A 22026-nucleotide genomic window follows, 5' to 3' on the forward strand; every position below is an offset into this window, starting at 1 on the left:
TCTGTTTCCATTGCCTTAAGCTGTTTCCAGCTATCCTCTTCCTTTTATATTTTTAATGCAAATATCCTCATCTGGTTAGTGAAGAGCCATTCTGCCCCCAGGAGAAGGGCTTCACAGTGTTCACTCTCCTTCACTCACAGTTGTCTCTTTCCTCCCAACTTCCTTTCAGAGTATCTCACCTTCTTCTCCACTGACATGATTTCAAGCTTCCCTCTTATTTCCTTCTCCTTCTACACATAATCTCATAACACGGATGTCAAGTCTCAGTTCTCCAAAGCTAGGATTTTAAATTTTCTCGTTTTCTTCTTTACAGCTTTCAAAGCTATTCAACACCACCACCAAAACAGCCAAATCTCTGGTGTATATCCTTTCCATCTGTCAACCTAAATAACAAGGACATCTTCCATGTAAGGACTGAAACAATCCTTCACAAAATAGCAGTTAAATTGGAAATGCCTTAAACCATCTGTGATTTGGAAACAGAGATGGAAGCAACACAAGCTGGAGAGACTTGCTGACATGCTCAAAACTGCAGATAGTCATAAAAGTAGGAAGATCAGAATTTAATTACTACAACTGCCACATATCCCACTTCATCTTTTAATGGTCTGGAACTAGAGATCCCAATATCCCGCTTTCTTCCAGGAACCCAAATCAGAGAGCTTAAAAATTTATCTTCTCAATGTTCCTAATAACAGGTGACACATGTTCCTCAAATGCTGTGCCTAAATCCCCCTAGAAGAGGGATCTTTGCACCAAGGTCCAACTCACACTCATTGTGCAGCACAATCCACACAGCAACAGTCTCAGAACCTCTTCTCCTTGTTCTGGATACATTTCTTATGCTGCATCCCACTCTCCCTCAAGTGTTTTTCTCTCATTTTACTTCAGAACAGTACTTAATCTCCTTGACACAATTTTTCAGATATGCTCTCTCTCAGTTTCCATGCAGTCTTTCAAGAGAGACTTTTATCCAACACTCATTTCTGATAATTTATATTTTATTAGCACAGGCCTTGGAAGGTCAGGGATTTTGTCTATTACACCGCCATTAAAAATTACATACACTAATGTGCCTGTGTGAATTATGTTCAAAAGGTCAACTCAAAACAGAAGCTAGAGCAGGAAAAAATTCTTACAGAGTTATTTTTTCACAATTACCAGGCACAAAAAAAGGAGAGCATTGACACCAAGAACCAGTTCTGATCTTTCAAAGTCAAATGTGCAGCATGACATGGTGAAAAACATCAGAACCTTGTAACCTCATCTGAAGGAGGCAAGTGTGAGTTTAAATATACCAAATATCAAATCAGCACAGGAATCAAGGTAAACCCCTGTGTAAGCAGGCAGGGTGTGATGAGAAGGAGCGTCTCAATAGGAGGAATACCTTGTTCATCACTGCAATGTACCATGTACTGAACACAGCTGATTTTGACCTGCTGGGAAAGAAAAAACATCTGCTGCTCAAAATTCAGTCTGTGCATTTTATACCCTAAAACAATTCAACAGAGCCTTTGGATGAGATTCTTTCTGAGAACAATCACATCATCGGAAATCAATGAATACTTTAGATAAAGGACTGAAAATCTCTTCTAATCTCTTTCAAGTTCAAGACAGATTTGGAAAAATTTACTAAGCTCAAACCCATTTGTTCTGGTCATGGCAAAAACATCCCCACCTCAGGAACTCAGATGTGTTACATCTATTGTAGAATGCTGCTTAAAGAAGAACAAATGTGGGATTTAGCATTCTTTACATGCTGAGCATGGTCACCAAATACCGATGGCATTCAAAGTAAAGGACTTTCCAGGGTGTGTTGATGTGGCACAGCCTGATTTTTTGGTAACAGAGGAAGGCCACAGGTGTGGCTTCTGTGAGAAACTGCTGGAAGCTTCCACCATGTATGACAGAGCCAATCTCTGATGGCCAGCAGTGGAAGCATGACAAGTGACTCCCCAACACAGAACATAGATGGGATTTACCTCTGGGCACTGTGGGATCTTGCAACAATCTTTGAATTGGTGGAAGTACCATTGACAGTGGTACCTACAAGCAGCAGTTTTTCTTCTAGTCAGAGAAGAGGAGGAAGTGAGGACATGTGAGGGAAAACAACATGGAGACACCAAGGTCAGTGGAAAAGAAAGAAGGGGAGGAGGTGCTCCAGGCGTCACAGCCAAGATTCCTCTGCAGGCTGTGGGGAGGACTATGATAAAACAAACTGTCCCCTTGGAATGCCTGAAGTCCATGGGGAATGCAGAGATCCACACACAGCCCATGGGAAAAGTGTTCATGGCAGAGTGGGTGGATGCCGGAGAAAGCTGTGGTCTAGTGAGAGACCTGAATAGAGAAAGAGGGCCCCTGCTTCCAGAGAAAGAGAGAGCTTGCTTACTCTCTCCTTGCTCCCAAACTGGAGCAGCATATCTTTAAAAGACTGCACCCCATGGGCAAGTGACCCACGCCACAACAGTTTTAGGACAACTGTTTGCCCGTAGGGGAGACTCATGGCATAGCAGAGAACACTCCTCTCCCTGAGTGAACAGGAAAAGATCTCCAATGATGAACTGACCAAAACTCCCACATCCTGTCATCCTGTGCTGTTGGTGGGAAGGAAGGAGGGGCTGGGGAGAAAAAAATGTGTTTTAAAGGCTTATTTTACTTCTCATTATCCTTCTCTGACTCTGTTAATAATAATTTTACTATATACCTTTAAATTTGGACCTGTTTTGCCCTTAGAGTGTTTTTTTTTTCCTCCTACTTACTATCTCAACTCATGAGCCCTTTGTTAATTTTCTTCCCTCTTCTCTGCCCAGCTGTAACAGAAGAGGGTAAGTGAACAACTTTCTTGAGTGCCTGGTGTTTGGCCAGTGTCAAACCATGACACAGGGCCTAGCTTAAGTTAAACCAGTTCCACAACTCTGAAAACAAACCACAAGGATCATGAAATTAGGTATGGCACAGTGCTGCCACATTTCAGGGGCCACATCATTAACAGAAGGTCCACTGGCACAAGAGAAGAATCTTAGTTTGCCTGCAGACAAGATTTTCAGAGCTTAGATTGACTGCATTATGGAGTTCTGTTCCAGCCAAAATACAGGAAAAGGACAGTGCTTAGTATTGTAGAAAAGAACGAAGATTTTTTTTTTTTCTTCCTCATTTTAAATTTTATTCTGGACTTCTAGGCTTCTACTGTTGTGCTAAGAAAGCTGTTGACACAACTGTAGGTTTTGAAAGCATTTAGAGCTGTTTAATTAACCACTGTATTTGCAAGGGTCATTTTAGTGCAAATTATCATCTATAAAGAATAACACTGCATGTTCTCATACCTGGCTAGTTTGCCCTCCCGGTAAGTCCTGCCCCAGGGGTGCCGGTGTTTCTGGAGTGGCCAAACGTCTGGCAGCCACAGGGTCACTGAGCCCTCCATGATGTCTCCATCTGCGCAGGCTGGCTCTGTTTCCCGACAATAGTAGCACTTCCCATAGAAACAAGTGTTATTGCCTTAATAATAAAAATTAAGAGGTATCAAATTAAGAAGTATTAATCCAAGGAATCCAATTGAAATTCAGGAGCATGTTGTTGCAGCAGAGGCTTCCCCATGACAGGATTTCACTGCACTTGTCTTTGTGGTTCCTCCTGTCTCTGAAAGGGAGAGGCTCAAAAGAGATTACACAGAAATCCATTCATTCAGAGCAATTAAAGAGTAATATGAAAAGGAAAGAGCAATTATATTTTCTAATAACTTTATCACTCTGAGAATTAATACAACATTACACTCTCAACAAGTTTTTGTGATACTTTCCTAGTCCCAGGGACCCTGAATTTTTAATGTTAACACTGCTTGTTCACATTTCATACTTCATGTGTCAGATTTCCCACTTACTTGAAAAAGCTGACCAAAAAGAGGTAAGTGAAAAGAGACACATCAGAACTCGAAGGGATTTGGTGCCCTGGGACTTGCCACACTTCTCAGCTACTTGAGCCGACTCGGCAGAGGAGACATAAACAAGTATCATTCTCACAGGATCTGGGAATGCAGATCTGTCAAAGCTTCATCAGTGTCTTCTGACAGGAGAGGAGCAACAAAATGCTGCAGCCTTTAGTCCACTAACACTGATGCATCCTGTAGCATCAAGTAATCTGGAGCAGCCTGCATTAGTAGTTTTAGTTTAACATTTTCTATTTACCCCTTCTTAACCCACCTTTGTTTGATCCTCGGCAAGTTAAATCCAGTTCCATGCTCACAGATGTTCTTCCAAAATATTCTTTAACTATGACTCACTTAGTTGTGATTACTCTCTGTCCTTTCTTCCTTTGGTTCTACATCCAATATCCTCCCCAGAGCAGGCTCAGCTCTCCAAATGCCATATTCTTCCCTTTCCATCCTCACAAATCCCCGCCTCTCAGCCAGCACTCCTTTGGAGCTCTCCATCCAGACCCTGTGCTCCCAGTATCCTGTCAGACAACCTGAGGATGTCACAGATCATTACCAACACAGAGCTTGCAGACCAGATCTCTTATTTGTATGGAAAGCCTGCAAGTCTCTCTTCCCATCCAGAGGCTGCAGCAGGTCTAGCAAGAGACAGAATTCTTTGAGATTCTAGCTGTAACTCCTGCAGCTGTAACTCCTGCAGCTGTAAACCTGCACTGAGTATGAATGAATTCTCTCTTCTTCAAAACCTCAGGATCTTGGTCAAATTTGGCCTGACAAAAGAGCAAAACCTCTTCCACAGATCCACCCATTTCTTTAGTTCCTGCTTTGCAGAACAGCAGTTCCAAGGAATCTAAGGAAGAGCAATGAAAATTTCTGGAGCTTTATTTCTCAAGACAACACTGCTGCTAGCAAACAGCTTGGTTATCTTGGCTGAAATTGGAAAATGTAAAGCCTGCCTGAAGCAGGCACCCCATGTGAATGCCAGGAGAGGCTGGAGAAGCTGAGCTGAAACTTTCATCTGGAAGTTGCACCTTGTAAGGGGCAGTGTCAGGCAGCAGGTGAGACTGCTAGCAGTGCTGCTGACAGGAACGTTACCAGCGGTAAGGAACAATCATCTCTGCAGCCTTCTGATTAGGAAATGAAATAAACAAACAAAAGAGTAATAATTGGATGGTTTAGGAAAGCCTGAGGGAGTTAAGGCTGCAGCATAAGTAATTTCTTGGTGCTTAATGACCACCTGGTAGGAGTTCACATTAATAGCTTCTATTATGTGTCCTTCACAGCATTATTACTGTAAACAACACAGGGAAGTTCTGCCATTGGTTGTAAATGCTCTGCAGGCTCTGATGCAGCACAAACAACATCTAACACCAACCAGTGTGTCAGCTCTATAAATTATCCCAAATCACCACTCCCTTCACATTAAATACAACTTTATTCTTTTCTTTTCAGGTCTAATCACAGACTTTTCTAATCATCTCTGACAGCAGAGAGAAAATTCTTACTCAAAAAATAAAAATCCCATCTGTAACAGCAGCATGTGGGAACACTACTTGAAGAAAACCAAGTCCTCCTCCCCCTCCAAATGGGGTTATCCAAGATCTCTCCTGGCACAGAAAGAGCTTCCTGCATCATGGTTAACTGCTCTATAGCTGTGTCAGGCTCCCACGGCTCTTTTTTCCCATTAAGCATTTTTAAGCATTTTAAGCATGGGCAGCACGGTCCATGGAATGCACTTACCCACAGTCATGAAGGTGCCCAGGAGCTGCTCCGTGGCCACTGGTTTGATCTCTGTGCGCAGATTCACAAACCTGCCAACCACCAGCGGGGCTCGGCGGAAACCCAGGATTCTGATTTGGGGTGAAAAAATACGACCTGAGAATTTGCAACAGAGGCAGCAGTTCAAAATCAAAACAAAAAAACCCTCACAGTCTCTGTCCAAAGAGTAAAGCTGAAGCCCTGCAGCAACCTCCTCTTTTCTCCAAGGCAAAGTAAGGAAACTCATCTTTCTTATGTGTCTGGATGTTAAACTTAATTTATAGGCCATCAGTGACACTCCTTTATTAAAGCATTTGCAGCAGAGCAACAGAGGATGCACCACGCTCCAACTCTCAGAATTCAGACCTCACACCAGAAATATCCATCATGTGTCTGAAGCAGGCTTGAAACAGTAAAACCATATGGCCCGTGGGCTGTCACCTGGAAAGATCATTTCTAATTTGTGGGAACCACTATCTATTAAAATGTTATGCTTAAGCCCAATGCAATTACACTTTAAAGCAACCAATCCAAGAGTTGTTTTGTTTGGCACAAGGAAGGAGAAGGGAAGAGAGAATGGTAGTACAAAAGTGAATGCCTGAGAAGTGCCTGGAAAAACAGAGGTGGGAAGAACAACCATAAAACTTGCAGTTTCAAGATCCAGGTTCCACTCCCATGCCTGCCACAGCCTTTGCTCTGTGACCACAAATGACTCCGGTGTTTGTAATGGAATTTTAAAAGTGCTTAAAGAAGTACAAAGATCAAAGGAGTGTCAACCCCAACTCTCTTAATGCACTTTTGACACCCTTTGGATAGTCTTTGTATCTCAGAAAAAGATCCTGAAAAGGCTCTTCTGGAAAAGGGACAATTGACATTCCACAGATGTATTGGGACAGTCACTCCAAAAAGTGAAAAGGATTTGTTTTAGATATTCAATGAGTAAATCCCCTTCCATCAGTATAAAATAACTCCAAGAAAGGGGAACACAGAACGTCTGTCTGAACAAGTCATGTGCATTAGGACAAAACTCAGAGCCAATACTAAGCTATGCACAGCCTGAGCAAAAGCAGGTGTTCCAACAAAACAAACCCACAGCTTCGATGTGGAAAACCTGCCCCTGTATTTTCAGACCCACAGCTGAGATGACATCATCCTGGAAGGCACAGCCTCCCCATCAGTGGTAAACACACAAAATGATCCAGGATCCTCCTTGAAACAATGGCATCCTTGGACAACATATTCCTGAAGAATAAAGAGCTGCAGAGCCACAGAGAAAGGCCAGAGAAAAAAAGCACAAAATCATGACCAAATGGACAGCAAAGAAGAGTTATGTGAGATTTGGACACTTGAAAGAGGCTTTGATTGAATGTTCAATCACTATTTTTTCAGGGAATCTGAAGTCTGTATGCTTCTTGAAAGCACAAATGGACTGACATCTGGCTACATTATCTTTTTTTTGTCTTAATATACCCTGATTTTGGCCCACCAGCACAAGCTGGCTGTAGCAGCAATGGGTGTTACTCAACTAGTTATCATCCTAGATCTTCTAATTCTTCCTAGAATTACTGATTTCTACTGCCTGAGTTCCACAGGTGAATCAGGACTAACAAACATCCCTGTCACCACCTATAAGTTTAATCACAGTGATAAGGCTTTTATCTATGTACTGAGAAACCTCTGTTTCAGTTCAACCATTCTATCCTTTGTTACATTTGTCCCTCCTTATTCCTTTTCTCAAGATTTTATGTGTCTTCACCTCCAAATCTTCCTATGAGGAAACAGAGACTGTGCTCATTTAAGTTATGTGAAATTGCAGCCCTAACAGCATTTCAAAACTATTGACATTCAGTGTTTGGTGTTTTCTGTCCCATTATTTGAACATCCTATAATTTTCATTTTTTCCTGTAATTGCACCTCCAGCACAGGTCTACAAAACCACGTGGGTACCCCAAGCACAATTAGTATATGACTAGCTGGTTTTCCTCTAGGATGCACTGATTCATATTTAGTGTAGACTAAATTGTTAGTCTAGACGTTAGTCTTGACTTTTTAGTGAACTGGATATGAACTTAGCATATACATTTAATATTTCAGACTCTTCCATGGCATTTGGCTAAGGTCTTTCTCCCTGCAATATCAGAGTGGTTTCAGGGCTGGTTCTTGTTTCCAAACTTTTCACAAGTATCTAAAATGTTACACTCTTGAACAGATCTTAGAAACAAAGTTTCACAGAATAAATTCAGTGTTCTTTTGGCTTCAATGTGGTATATTGGCAGGTTAGAGGTAGCTCCCATCTGAGGTGCATTCTTCAAAGAACCCCTTTTTTCTGGTATTTTCCAAAGACAATAAAACCAGATAAAGCAGTAATTCCATACCTATCCAAGTGAAAGGCTGCCACTTCTGCATTGTGTCTGTCATAGCCAGCGTAGGGTTCTCCTTCCACTATATAATCCCTGGCATATCTGGAATTGAAATAAATCAAATAAAGTGAGTCTATGTAGAATCCCTGTCAATTTTGTTGTTCAGAGTAACAATTTAATAATAATTTAATAATAGTTTAAGAGTCTCTGGGTCACTCTGCAAGTGACTGCCAATGGGAGAATGGAAAAACATCAACAAGATTGAAGTGTCCAGACTGTTGAAGTAGTAAAAAAGGAGGAAAGGTCAGTGATGTACAGTGGTCTCCAGAGCTCGGGAAGCAGTTCACATTCCAACTAATAAATTTTAATCCAAGCATATGCCAAGTCACATCTTAGAACAAAGAGCACAGACCCTGCTATGGAACAGGGGGATATTTATACTGGAAAGCAGCAATTCCACAGATGATTTTGGGGTTAGAAAGAATTGTACATTAACAGCTCTCAAATACAATCTTATATTGTGGAAGAGATGGCAAATGCAATCTTTAGTAGATAGAAATTCAGCAAGTGTAAACCTGAGGACAACACTGGGTATAAACAGAGCCTTTATCCCGGCAGAGAAAAGACATAATGAACAGCAAAAAATAGAAATTACGCACTAATTGCAACAACAATGGCGTATTTTGGTGAAGTGCAAGGCTTTTTGCTCCCTTTTTTATCTTTTAGTACTTGGTACTTAATCAAGGCAAACACCAATTTCTCAGCTGCCTGACATTTGGATCAGTGTAGATACTGCTTTAGCACCACACTGCAGCTGAGTGTGAAATACCACAATCAATACCGAGCAAACGGGTGAAATGCAACAGGTTTTCAAATAAAATAAGGCCAAATTAGGTTACCTATTATTTCATTTCCATCTATGTAGCAAATTGTGCAAACTGGATTACTTCCAGCAGAATTTGTGTTCAAGCAGTAGCAACAACAATGTAAGAGAAGGCACCGAGCTGGACCCCAATTTTTTAGCCTTGCTCAGGGAGGATGTGGGGTGACAAGACATTCCACTTCCCTAACCTGGGCAAATGCTTCAGCTTCTCTGCAAGGCAGCGCAAAAGAGAATTCACCAGTGCAGGATTCCTGCCAAATGGGAGCTTTCACCAATGCAGGATCTTCTGTCACATATACCACCAGATGTGATGATGGCAAGTATTATATGTTAGTAAATTAGGCTGAATTTCAAGTAAATCTGAAGCGAGACAGCTAATCCTCTGAATATATCCTCAAAGGCAGGTCTTTGGTACGTACTTACAGGTGGCTTTTGGAAACATGGTCATATTTTGAAAGCTGCAGAGCTGAAATTTATTAGTAAATCCTGACCAAACTCTTTGTTTCCATGCACAGTAGGCATCTAGTCCTTTCCAGAGCAAAAGTCATGAGGAATTCTGGTAAGTTTGGCCAGAACTGTTTTAAGCAGTAACTTTGACAGAGCTTTCACGTCTAAAGCTGGTTAAATAGACTCTCTTGCAGTGCCAGAACAGGACTCTGCCCACAAGCCTGGCTATTCAGCAGTCACAAACAAAACATGGGACTAGCAGGATGGCCAAGGCCACCCTCTCTAGTGCTCCTATAAACACTCCCAGCTGCACATGTCCTTGCTGGAGCACAGAGGCTGTGTTTGCCTGCACAGACAGGGCATTACAGAACGCAGTTTAACTCTCAGCGAAACGCTTGACTGCAGTCCATGACACAGAGAGCTCTACAGGAATGCTGTGAACCCACAGTGCCTCCATTGGAGATGCCGCTGGTACCACCAGGACTTTGTGTGCAAAGCTCATGCTGCCTGGGCCTGCAGGGGAGCTCCAGCCAGAGCAGGAATTGGCTGTACAGAGATTTCTTTTCTCATTCTCTGATCATAAAATCAGAGACTGCTTTGGGCTAGAAGAACATTTCATTCCAATTCTGCTGCCATGGGCAGGAACACCTTCCACTAGACCAGGCTGTTCCAAGCCCTGTCCAACCTGGCCTTTGAACATTTCCAGGGATGAGACAGCCACAGCTTCTCTGGACAACCTGTGCCAGGGCGTCCCCACCCTCACAGGGAAGAATTTCTTCCCACTATCCTATCAATCCCCGCCCTCTGTCAGTGTGAAACCATTCCCCTTGGACTTGTCACTGCAGGCCCTTGTCCCAAGTCATCTCTCTTGAGCCCCTTTAGGCACAGGAAGGGGCTCTAAAGTCTCCCTGAAGCCTTCTCTTTTCCAGCCCTAGCTGTCTCAATCTGTCTCCAAGCAGAGGTGCTCCAACCCTCAGAGCATCTTTGCGGCCTCTCCACTCACTCATTAACAGGACAGGAAACCTTAATGCCTGTTTAACCCAAAATCTTTTTCTGTGATGACACTTCTCATTTGCAGTGAAATCTCCTACAACACACCTGGCCTTACTTTTTAACATCTTTCTTCTCCTTTTCCCCAAAGACAAACAGTTCAAAAAGCTTTACAGCCAAGACTCTTCAGAAACATTCAATCATGTCAGTTTTTTCTGAGGATCACTGCAAACTGAGGCGATACCAAGGAAGGAACACTACCCTCCATTCTCCAGTACTCACTGCTGGCAGACTGGAGGCTCAGGGGCTCTCACTCTGACCTACCCAAACCATTTTACAGCCTACATTCAACTATACCAAACACAGAGATGTACTTTTGAGGCCACTGCCAAGTTTCCTTCCTTCCCTGCTCCTGAACTGCACCCCCTCCTGACAGTCTGACACAACAAGGAGGCAAAGCTTGTCTCCAAACTGCCAGAAGCTGCACTTCCACACAGGAAGATATGGCCCAGAAACACCAGGTGTAACCAACATCCCCTCAGGACTGAACACAGTGATTATTCTTTTAATCTAAAGACAGGCTGTATTGAGCATCAAGGCTGTACAGCCTGAGAGACAGCTAATGTTACTAGAGCACCAGCAAGGTTCTGTTCTGTCTCAAAAATAACAGGACGGTCTTTCCACTTACAGAAAAATTTGTAACTTAAACATTAATGAGACATCATGGAGAAAAAATGAATAACATTAATGAGACATCATGGAGAAAAAAATGAATATTTTATGAAAATATATAAATGAAGCAGTTATTAATACAGCCACTGAAAGCAGTATTTACCTCTTGGGCTTGAAGACAACCTTCTGTCCTCCTTCAAGTATCAGCAAAGCTTTCAGCTGTGTCCCTTTGTACCCCACATCAGCTTTGATGATCTTCTTGGTGGTCATGGCGTGCATGATAGCGCCCAGCTCGGGGGTGTCCTCGGGGTACACCTCGCGGGGCACCACCCACTGCGCCGCGATCTCCCAGGGCGACTGCAGCGTGTGCTCCAGGCGCGGGTCCAGCGCCACGCGCAGCCCCGCCAGCATCCGCTGGAACGCGCGCTGGTCCTCCCGGTTGGCAGCTGAGGTGTCCAGGTTGTCGATGAGGAAAACCTTGGTGAAAATGAAGATGACGAGGAGGATGGCCAACAGCACAACTCGCTGCTTCAGCTTCATGGTGCCTTTCAGCCCTTCTCCCCTGACCCTTTCTTCCAAGCGTTACGGGAAGTCTGTTGGAGATCAGGGTGAGGAAGGGGATGTTAGCTGATGAATTTCATGCCTAACTTGCACTGTAAAAGATGTCTCACCACTGAAGCATCTCCTGGTACCCCTAAAAATAAACAAAACACAAACTTACAATCCTGCAGATCCCACCAAACTCAAAATCAATTTTATGGTTGGAACATAAGCCTGCATTCGTGGAAACCTGTATCCTAAAGGCTGAACATTTAAAACACACTGGGTTTGCTGCCTTCCTGCAGCCTTTCTGTGATTTGCATGGAAGGGGAAATTGCCAGATAGCATCTCTGCACAGCTGAAATCATAGCAGCTGCAACCACAATGGGCAAGACTTTTGCAGGGAACTATAGTTTAATATGATTGCTCCAATTTCACATGCACTTTTCCACTAGTGCGAGATCCCATGATTGCTGGTGTCCTAAAGACCTATCCCTCAGAAAAGCTCCCAGGTCGATTTTAAGACAGCTTACAACAGTGAGAACAGCTGCACAAGGTACAAGAAGGTACTTGAAGGTACAAGACATAAGGACAGAATAGACTTAATTGTTTATTGCCTTTAATTTGCTGCCACTCTAACTGACTCCGTTTTTTTTCCAGTCTTAAAAAAAAATGAGCTGGGGTGGGGGATGGCATCTTTACTTCCTTGTAGTTAGTTAAGTTCCTTCTGCATTCAACTGCAAAACCCATAACCACAGAAAACAACTGTTTTCTGCAATCTCAACCAAATTAACTAGAAAAAATATCACAGACCACTAACCCTTGCCTGTTCTCAGCATCCTCACCTACAACAGTTAAAACCACATCTGTTTCTATATTGGGCTGCAAAATACATCTGGCCCCTCAAGAAGCCTTGGGCAGGGCAATATTTGCATGTAAGGACCAGAGAACGCACCATCAACTGTATTCAGTTATAAAGACAGAATTACCTTCCTAGTATTAGCTGAATGCAGTCAAAAGCCAAACAGAAAGGGGACATGAGGCACACCTCTGAGGGGCACTGGGAGCCAGCAGGAATTTCTCTTCACCAGCCACACTGATCATGCAAACCCCAAACAGCACCCTGAGCTGGGGGAGGACTGACACAGAAAAGCCTTCTCATGCGATTTAACAATAACTGTACAAATCAGCCATAATTAATCATGGCACTGGAAAAAATGAGCTGCCACAGGCTGATTTACCAACAGCAACCACAGGACAGCCAGGCCATGCCTGGCAAGGCACACACAGGTCACAGCCATCAATGCAGAATCAGGCTGGCACAGTCTAAGAGTGTTGGTATAAAAGGACATGCAAACCCACAGAGGACTCCACAGCACCCAGAACAAATTTCCATGAGGTCTAGAGCAGACCCACCCAGCCACACGGCTCTCCCACATCCCTGTTAGCACTCACAGCAGGACAGAGACCCCAGCAAGGGCAGAGAGTAGAAGCCTCTGGGATGCTTCAAACTAGAACCACGGTCTCCTGTTAACTGTGTAATACTGATTTTAATCTGTTGGAAAATAAGTGCTTGTGCTCATACTGAAAGAGAACAAATCACATATTTATATGGAAATTAGAGCATATTATTCTTCTTCATCTAGTTTTGTTTTGGCAGCCTGTTCTTCTCCAGACAGGACTGCCACCTTGCACATTACCCACATTACATTCTATGTATTCACATTCTATGTGAAGCACAGACAACGAAGTTGCACCTGACCCAAAAGCTCTCATTCCTGCAGATACAGACTCACCCAGGAAGAGATCCTTAAATAATAATCACATTATTCTTAAACTTAAGCAGACAAGCAAAGCGGATTGGCTGCACCTGCACCCTCTCATTTTAACTGCATAATTCACCTCTTTAAAACTACTAATTCTGAATCATTTTGAGCACTGCTTCCATTCATTTTTAAAATCCATTAGAGTTTGTAAGGAGCTAGGCAGAAGAACAGAGGTCATTTCAGAACAGTTACTCCTCACTATGGGATATGTGTATGTACACACACATTTAAAGAAAGCCTCACAGCTCAGTGCTGGCTGACTAAAGCACTAAAGCTCAGGGCAGGATGTTCCACACCTCTGGAGCTCAAGATGAGCACTCACTTTTCTAGACTGATTTCCAGGAATGCTGAGTTTCTCTAGGGATATTCTTCCTGAGGCTCAGGGAGAATACAACTACAGTCACTTAAATTAAAGGTAATTTACTTAGTTTATCTTTTGTGAGGGTTTTGAAACTACTTTTGGCTGAAACCCTCCAACAAGGTAAACAGAATGTACAAAAATAAATAAAATTCAATATTTAACTATTTGCTGGTGAGTTGGCTCTCACTTTTTAGCAACATCTGAGGACATGAGTCATCTGCTGCTTTCCTTCAACAAACACCAAAGCACCCCCGAGGTTGCCATGCAATCAATTTCCCAGTGCTCCATGCACAGCCTGCACTTTGCTCCTTGGTGCCAACATTACACTCTCTGCTCTGCAAGCCAAGGGAACTGAATCCTTTTATGAACAAGTTTAGCACGGACAGCAAGAACTTGAGTTTACTGTTTTAAATTGAAGATGGCAAGGGTGACAGTGTTGAGGCAATGTAAGAAAATATTTATCCCATTTTGGAAGAAAGTAATTTGAAAAAGACAAGCCTTTGGCAAAGTCTTGGAATGGAAAGGAAGATTATGAGAACTCCACAAGTGTCAAGCTGGAATGAGGAATGGCCCTGGAATGAGGTCAGAGATGAGAAAAGTGAAATAACAATACACCATCAAAATTTTAAAAAGGAAAAAATAAGGTGAGTGTGAGCAGAACTCTGTGGAATGAACGGCAAAAGGGTCTTGGACAATGACAAAAGTAAACCCAGCCAAAAAGAGAAAACGGCCAGAAATAAACAGCCCTAGCAGCTTTTTAATGCTGTAGTCAACTGCAAGGTTTGCATAAGAAATGCTTCTTGTTTTTCACTACCTCTTTGGGAAATTTCCTGATCAATTCTTTCTCTTATTACAACCAGGTCTGTATTCTCAGCAAGTATGAGTCTTCCAACTCACTATACAAATAACAGCATCTCCTCAGTATCATGGTGGGGTCACTGTGCACACAAACACACAAATTAAAGCATGTCTTCTGGCATTAAATACCTACATCAGACCACTTCACTCCCAGTTCAAAAAACAGCATGCAATTTGCCTGTTACAAAAATTACAGCTACTATAAGCAGCCTACAAAATTACCAGAAAAATCCCACATGACATTTTTTATTGGAGTCACAAAATCAATGGCATGCCTCATATTACAATCTTATTTTTATATCATAAAGCTTTTTAGCTGCTATGTCAAAAATACTTGTGTGTACAACTTGCCAGGATTTCATTATGCTCCAAGTCACAAATCAGGTCTGGGGGCAGGCAAAGGTTTAATTTGGCAGCACAAGTACACAAGAAATCATAGCTCAAGCAGACACTGATCTGAAATGGATATGGTGGAAGTAGAGTCTAATTCCTGTTTAATGCATGGGGTTTTTCTTATATACACTATACCTTTTGGGATCACCTATTAAAAGGCCTTTAGAAGTTCTCCAGTAAATCCTGGAAAACGCCTTGAAAAAACATCGTATACAGTAGTGACATTTTCCTCTTCCCAAAACATCCTTCAGTCTCACCAGATCAATCTTCCTATCCTCCCCTCTCTGGCCAGCTCCTTGGTGGCTCATGCTTCCCTTCTCTGTGTGAGCCTTGTTATTCCAGTATCCACAGGCAGGCTCCCACAGACCTCTCCTTGGATTTCTCAGACTCATTCTGTCACTTCCACTCTCTGTGTGCTGCCTGCCTTGTGTACAAGTTTAGTCATCTAGCGCTCAAGGCTTCCCACGTATTTACTTGTCTGCTGTTTCTCCATCTCCTTTCCTCTTAAAACCCTCGTTATCTACAGGCAAAATCTGTCACAGTCTACACTCAAACTTTCCACAAATACAACTGCACCCCTGGTTGAGAGCTACAATACTGATAAATATGAAAGACCACAAGCATTTTAACCACTGCAATATCTCTGCCTGCATCTGCAACAATCAGGAACCGCCTGAAATATTCTCACAGAGCTTTGGAAAGAAACAGAATCATTTTGTCCATCTGTCTGCCCACCTTGGCCTGTTATAACTTTAGAATCTGTCACCGGCATTTCTGCCAAATTTGTCAGAGGACTACTTGCATGAGCTTTATAAAAACCACAGGCCAGATAGAGGACAGAAGCCTTGAGAAGCCAAGGACAAGTGGGTAAATATCCTGAGTCTTTCCCAGCTGCTGGAACAGCAAACAGGAACACCTGACTCAGCTGGCTGCACAAATAAGGACAGGGGGGATTGGGATACAAGCAGCTCCTGGGTGCAGCCCTGAGGAAGGAGAAGCCACCATGCACTGAGGCCCATGGGAGCCAGGCAGGAGTTGCTGGGGTAGGATGTGGCAAACAACTCCTCAGGAAACCAGGCTGCATTAATCCTCCTTGCAGAATGACTTTCCACCAAGTGCCATTTCCTATGGAAACAAAGTTTATATAATCACACTTTTCACTTAGATCCACCAGCTAATTCCAAACACATCTGAGAGGACAGTAGATGTTTTGAAGACAGGGTTTATGTGTTTACTGGAAGGTGGGAGCTGGGGGTGCTGCAGCAAGGGCTGCAGTGTTGGCTGAACAGTTGTCTGCTTGCCTTGGCCATGTGGGCAACCCAGGAGCACACAGCTGGTAGGGGCAGGGAGCTGGAAATGCTACATGGGCAGGGAGGGATTGGGAGCACTGAAATGGGGAATGGTACAGGACAGGGGCTGGAGCCAAGGGCACTGATACAGAGGGTGCTGGGACCTGGTCAGAAGACAACCAGAACAACTCTCCCTTGTTCCCATCCCAGTTACTGACATTCCACCTGACCACTACAGGTCAATAAAGCCAGCTGGAAATGCTTTAGGGAGCCTTGTTCCACTTGGAAATGAAGCCAAGGCAGTGAGAAAATTCTGCAGTTTCCCTTCTCCACTTGACGTATTTATTCATCTCCTACATAAGACTGACATTAAAAATTTAATAAGGGTCCATGTACGCATCTGGATTTTAGCAGTGCTGTAGGATGGTGCTAATCAGCCTCCCCCACTCCTGAGGAGGAGAAGCAGTGGGATTCTGGTGTCAGAACCAAGCTGACAACTTTGTATCACAAAGCAAAATAAACTTTGTACCTCAAATGGAGGCAAATCTTGTAGTGACTATGTAGGTCAGACTTAAGGACACAACGGGTGCATGGAGTCATTTTCAAATTAAAACAAGACACAAGAATGCCTGTTCTGTAATAAATACTAGATGGGCTCACAGTGAATCCACTGCAAACCTAGGATCTACATTTTGCAGTTTACTCCGTTTGCTCAGCCCCTAAAGCACTATGGATGTTGTAGGGCCTCATAAGATACAACAAAACAGCTGCAGTGCTTATGCACATCTGTATCCAGAAAGGATCCAAAGAGAGATATCCTTTAAAAGGGGTTAATCCCATGCCTTTGATAACCACAGTCAGCACTTCTATGGACACACAGTGTATTTTTCCACCAGTGGACAATGACCTTTGCCAAGCTGCGACTGGCACTCGGTGAGAGCCCACGGTGCAGACAGCTGTTCCCAAGGGTTAACAGATGGCCAAAGAGGCTTCACAGCTGTACGGGGCTCCGTCCCCAGCTCAAAGCGAGCATCCAGAACAGGAACGAACCGCAGGAGTGTAGATAAAAATTCCCATCTGCCAGAGCTGCGTCCGTGCAGCCCCTGCCGACCACGGGCGAAGCCGGGGGGTGTCCGGGGCCGGAGCCGCGGCTCAGGCCGGACCTGTCAGGAAGGACGTGGAGGTGCTGGAGCGAGTCCAGAGAAGGGAACAGAGCTGGGGAAGGGTCTGGAGCACAAATCTGGTGCTGAGGGAGCTGGGGGAGCTCAGCCTGGAGAAAAGGAGGCTCGAGGGGACCTCTTCGCTCTCCACAACTCCCTGACAGGAGGTTGTGGCCAGGTAAGGGTGGGCTCTTCTCTCAGCTAAAAAGCCATAGGACAAGAGTACGGAGCCTCAACCTGCGCCAGTGGAGGTTCGGGTTGGACACAGGGAGGAATTTTTTCACGGTAAGGGTGATTAGACATTGGAACGGGCTGCCCAGGGAGGCGGCGGAGTCACCGTCCCCGGAGGCGGGTAAGGAAAACCTGGACGTGGCACTTGGTGCCATGGTCTGGTTGACACTGTGCTTTGGGTCAGCACCTAGACTCGCCGATCTCGGAGGTCTTTTCCAGCCTCACTGACTCCCCGATCCTGTGATTCTCCCGCCGCCGGTCCGGCCGCAGGGGCCGGTCCGGCCGCAGGGGCCCCTCCGGCGCTCCGCGGGGCGCAGCCGCCCCTCCGCCGCCAGGCCCGGGAGTCCCTGCTGTACCCGCCCCGGGCCACGGCAGCGCCGCGTCCCGTCCCGTCCCGTCCCACTCCCGTCCCTCAGGCGCCGCCGGCCCGGCCCCGCCACACTCACCGCGCCCGCCGCCCGCCCGCCATGGCCCGGCCACCGCCGGCCCCCGCCAGCCGCACAACATGGTGCCGCCCAGAGCCCCGCTCCCGCCCTCCAGCCAATGGGTGCCCGCCCCGCCCGCCGCGCGCCGCCCGCCCGCCAATCAGCCGCCAGCATTGCCCTGGCCGGGGAGACGCGGCCGGGCGCCTCCAATGGGAACGGCGGGGGGGCACCCGCCAATGGGGCGGCGGCAGCGGCGGTGGGGTTAACCCCGACCCGCCCGCCGCCGGTGCCGCTGCAAGGCTGCGGGGAAGACCCCTGGCTTTAGGGTGGAAGCAAGCGAAGACACATTTGTCACGTTTTTCAAATGCATATGGAAAATACTGTGGCTGCGCGCAGCAGCACTCCGCGGGAGCAGGATGCTTTGGCAACGGGTCCTGTAACAACGCGCGCCGCCGTCACAGGCACTTGGCTCCTCGGACTTCGGAATTACGGAATTATAATTTAGAATTACAGCCCTCTTAAACAGTATTATTATACTATATAGCCATATTATACCACACATTATGACTATATGCAATCCTGGGCAATACACCTCCTTTTATAATCTAGCACCAATAAACTGGATGCTATTCAGCCATAACATCAATAGAATTTTATCTCTCCCCGTTCAACTACAAACAACATATTAATTTAAAATTTTCCCCCCGTTCAACTACAAATAACATAATAATTTAAATTTCCCCTCTACGCTCACACACTCCCAGTATAAAATAACGCTCCAGTGTCAATTCAATCTGGCAGGCAGCGCTGGAAGTTTGGCAGGGAATGCGCAGCTGGTGCAATGCCAGCCTGTCTCAGCAGGAGCCTCCACCCAACAGCACCGAAATGTGCTCGCAGAAACACCACGGCAGAGCCGAGCGGGGCTCACGGATATTCCAGTCCTGCACACACCCACCACAGCTACAGCCCGTGCATCCCCTTCCTCCACAGCCCCTCACTGTCCAGAACGTTTTCTCCATTGTTTCTGCTCCACTTGCTGTTCCTCATCATTTTTTGGTCCGTTTTCACAGAATCATTTTGGAAAAGACCTCTCAGATCATTGTGTCCAACGTAGTTGACTGCAGTATCTTGGGCTACTTTAACACTGCAACAAATACTGCACTTGCAGACTGGCCTGAAGTGGAAAATAAATGTATTTCTTTCCAGGAATTTTCCCTTTCCCTCCTCCATTTTTAGGACTCGGAATGAAAACTTTTAATGGGTCTTTTAAAAACCCCTTAAAAAAAAAAAACAACAACAAAAAAAAACCAAAAACAAACAAACCATACCTAGTGCTTTATGACTTCCTGCTGCAAGGTTCCAAGTGCCTCAAGCAAACATCTTTGCAGACATCCACACTCAGGCTACTTGTCTTGTGCAATGCTATTGCTAGAGGGAAAGATACTTAAACACATGGATATATAGATATATAGTTTCATTGTTATGGACTGCTCCTCTGCCAGCTCCTCACCCAATTAAAGTTTTAAACCTAACTACAATCTCAGCTTTCATTATTAATTAGCATGTTAATATTTAAGTGCTGAGCAATCATCTACAGCTATAGAAATATTAAGAGCTAAGCAGTGGCCAAGTGCATCAGGTTACAGACAAGGCATGGGGCTGGGGGTGTTGGATGGCCAGGGGACCAGCAGGACACAGGGTGGTCATGAAGGGCCATCATCTTCCAAAGCTGACAGGCAGAAGAGCTTTGTTATCCCTTGCCAAGAGCAGAGCCCAGGAAGATGAAGAGAAAGAGCTGGGATAAGGACTGTCTCAGGCTGCAAAACAAGGTCTGGCTGGGGAAGAACAGCAGTCAAAGGGCCATCTCAAAAGCTGTGGGAAGGAAGCCATAGAAGCTGTGAAATAATTCTATCTGCTCCAGGAAAACCTCTCCATGTTCAAAAGGAGAAAGCTTTAAATCAACATACACTCTCACCAGATACTGCACAGATCTTCCTATTCAAAGAGCTGTGTGATCCTGGCAGCAGGCTGAAATCAGATTTATACAATACAGAAGAGATTCCTGAGTCAAGGATGGCACTTAGACCTCACAAAGCATGTTAAGCATGGCTTTGCAGAAGATACCTGTATAAAATAAAGCCATGTGTCAATAAGCTGAAGGCACAGAAATAACTTGAGGCAGGGTGCCCCTGAGGTCAGATATCAAACACTGACTCTTGGATGGAAACTCTTCAGCTGAAAAGGTGCCACCCCTAACTCTCTTCCTCCCTGCCAGGCAGTGGAGAGACAAACAGGGGTCATTGCTTTGACTTACCCAGGAGGAGGAGTTCTTGGATCCTGTGAAGTGGCAAGAGTGAAAGAACATAAGAGACATGAGACAGACATCAGGGAAGGACAGGGAAGGTGAGCTGAGGAACACTTAATGTGCAGCAAGACTTCTCACACCAGTGTGAGAAGTTCACTCAACTCAGAACCCAACTCAGTGCCCACTTTCCCCTGCCTTGCCTGCAGTGTGACCTGTGGGGAAAAGGAAGGGCCACTGCTCAGTGGAAAGGTGCCACAAGAAAGCTTTCACTGGGACTACAGAATGGCAAAGGGGTCCCTCAGCACATTGTCAAAAAGTCCAGATCCTTAGTACTGGGATTGGATGGATGGAACCCAGGTTTGGACTATGTGTAAACCCTCAGGAGTCCCCCAAGAATAAACCCCCAAGCACGGCTGTGCTGACTCAGTCCAGGTGACCTCATAATCAGCTGACAGCAGCTTTGCCCGTGCCTGAGGAGAAGACAGGCCAGGTCAGGCTGGCTCCTCTCTCCTGGACCTGTCCAGAGACATGGACAGCAAGAGACTTCCCTCTGCAGATCCAGCCCAAGGTACTGCAGCCTCCAGCTGCTGGAGCTCCATCACTTCATCAGATAGCATATGAAGTCACTAGGCCCAAATGTCTGCTGATGAGAACTTCTGCCTTGTGACTCCTTAATCTGTTTCAGGGAAAAATCAACAGGGTTAGTTTGTATAGGTGCTTTGAGACACCTGGGTGATTTTGCCTGGAGCAGATTAGGAAATGCACACCCCAGTTGCACCCAGACGATGCTGGATACAGGAGTTACAATAAGAAACTACATGTGTCATTATTTTAACAGAGCACCACACCCTGAACATGAAGTTAAAGCAGTTACGCGAGGCATTAAAAATCTTTTTTTAAACTGTCAGGCTTATTTATACAGTTGTAAGCATGTAATTAAATATTTGGGATATTTTTTTTCCTCCAAAACTGTTTAACTGGAAAGACAAAAACACATATTTAACATTTAAACTTCCTTAATTGCTTTTGAATGTCACCACAAATTAAACAGCGTTTATTCTCTGTCTAATTGGCAGCACCAGAAGACTTCACCTCTCCACCTGATCACAAAGGCTTTAAGGGAACAGCAATGCACATTTGCATTGCACAAAGCTGATTTTATTCTCCCTGCCTCCTCATCAGCACCTCTGTGTACCTTTGGTGGCCCTGTGCCTGCTCCTGCCTGTTCTCCTGCATGAGAGCTGATCATTCCAACTTCATCTGCTGGAGGAGCAGCACCAGCTCACTACAGACAAAGTCTCCTTGTGGAGAGGGGGAAGAGTCCTGGTCCCTTGGGAGAAGGACACCAAGAGCAGTTAAACAAAGCCCAGATGTTTATTGGGGTCCCATGGAGGACAACTAACTCCCCTCTGCATCCTTTCACCAGAGACTGCCAGGAGAAGACAGAGAACTTGGGGATCCTTAACATCTCATCAGAGCTGCATGTACTGGAAACCTGACAAGGGCACTGGAGTGGCCATTTCAAATTCACTGAAACTGGATAAAATAATAAATAAATTTTAAAAATATCTTTTTAAAATTCAGAGTAATTTTAAGTTAA

At 44.9% G+C, this 22026-nt stretch overlaps 1 protein-coding gene across 2 annotated transcripts in view; it reads right to left on the minus strand.

Moving 5' to 3' along the window:
- The window catches only part of FAM20B (FAM20B glycosaminoglycan xylosylkinase), a 28646-nt gene extending 10464 nt beyond the window's left edge, over positions 1 to 18182 (minus strand). For both annotated transcript variants that reach the window (XM_053985310.1, XM_053985309.1), the window contains exons 1-5: positions 18143 to 18182; positions 11202 to 11732; positions 8062 to 8148; positions 5669 to 5778; positions 3324 to 3495 (exon numbers count right to left, since the gene is read on the minus strand). In XM_053985310.1, coding sequence (XP_053841285.1) covers positions 3324 to 3495; positions 5669 to 5778; positions 8062 to 8148; positions 11202 to 11578 — 746 coding nt within the window. In that variant the 5' untranslated portion in view covers positions 11579 to 11732; positions 18143 to 18182. The remainder of the gene's footprint in view (positions 1 to 3323; positions 3496 to 5668; positions 5779 to 8061; positions 8149 to 11201; positions 11733 to 18142) is intronic.
- Between the last annotated feature and the right edge of the window lie 3844 nt (positions 18183 to 22026).

The sequence above is a fragment of the Vidua macroura genome, chromosome 9 (assembly GCF_024509145.1).
Source record: "Vidua macroura isolate BioBank_ID:100142 chromosome 9, ASM2450914v1, whole genome shotgun sequence".
Lineage (NCBI taxonomy): Eukaryota > Metazoa > Chordata > Aves > Passeriformes > Viduidae > Vidua > Vidua macroura.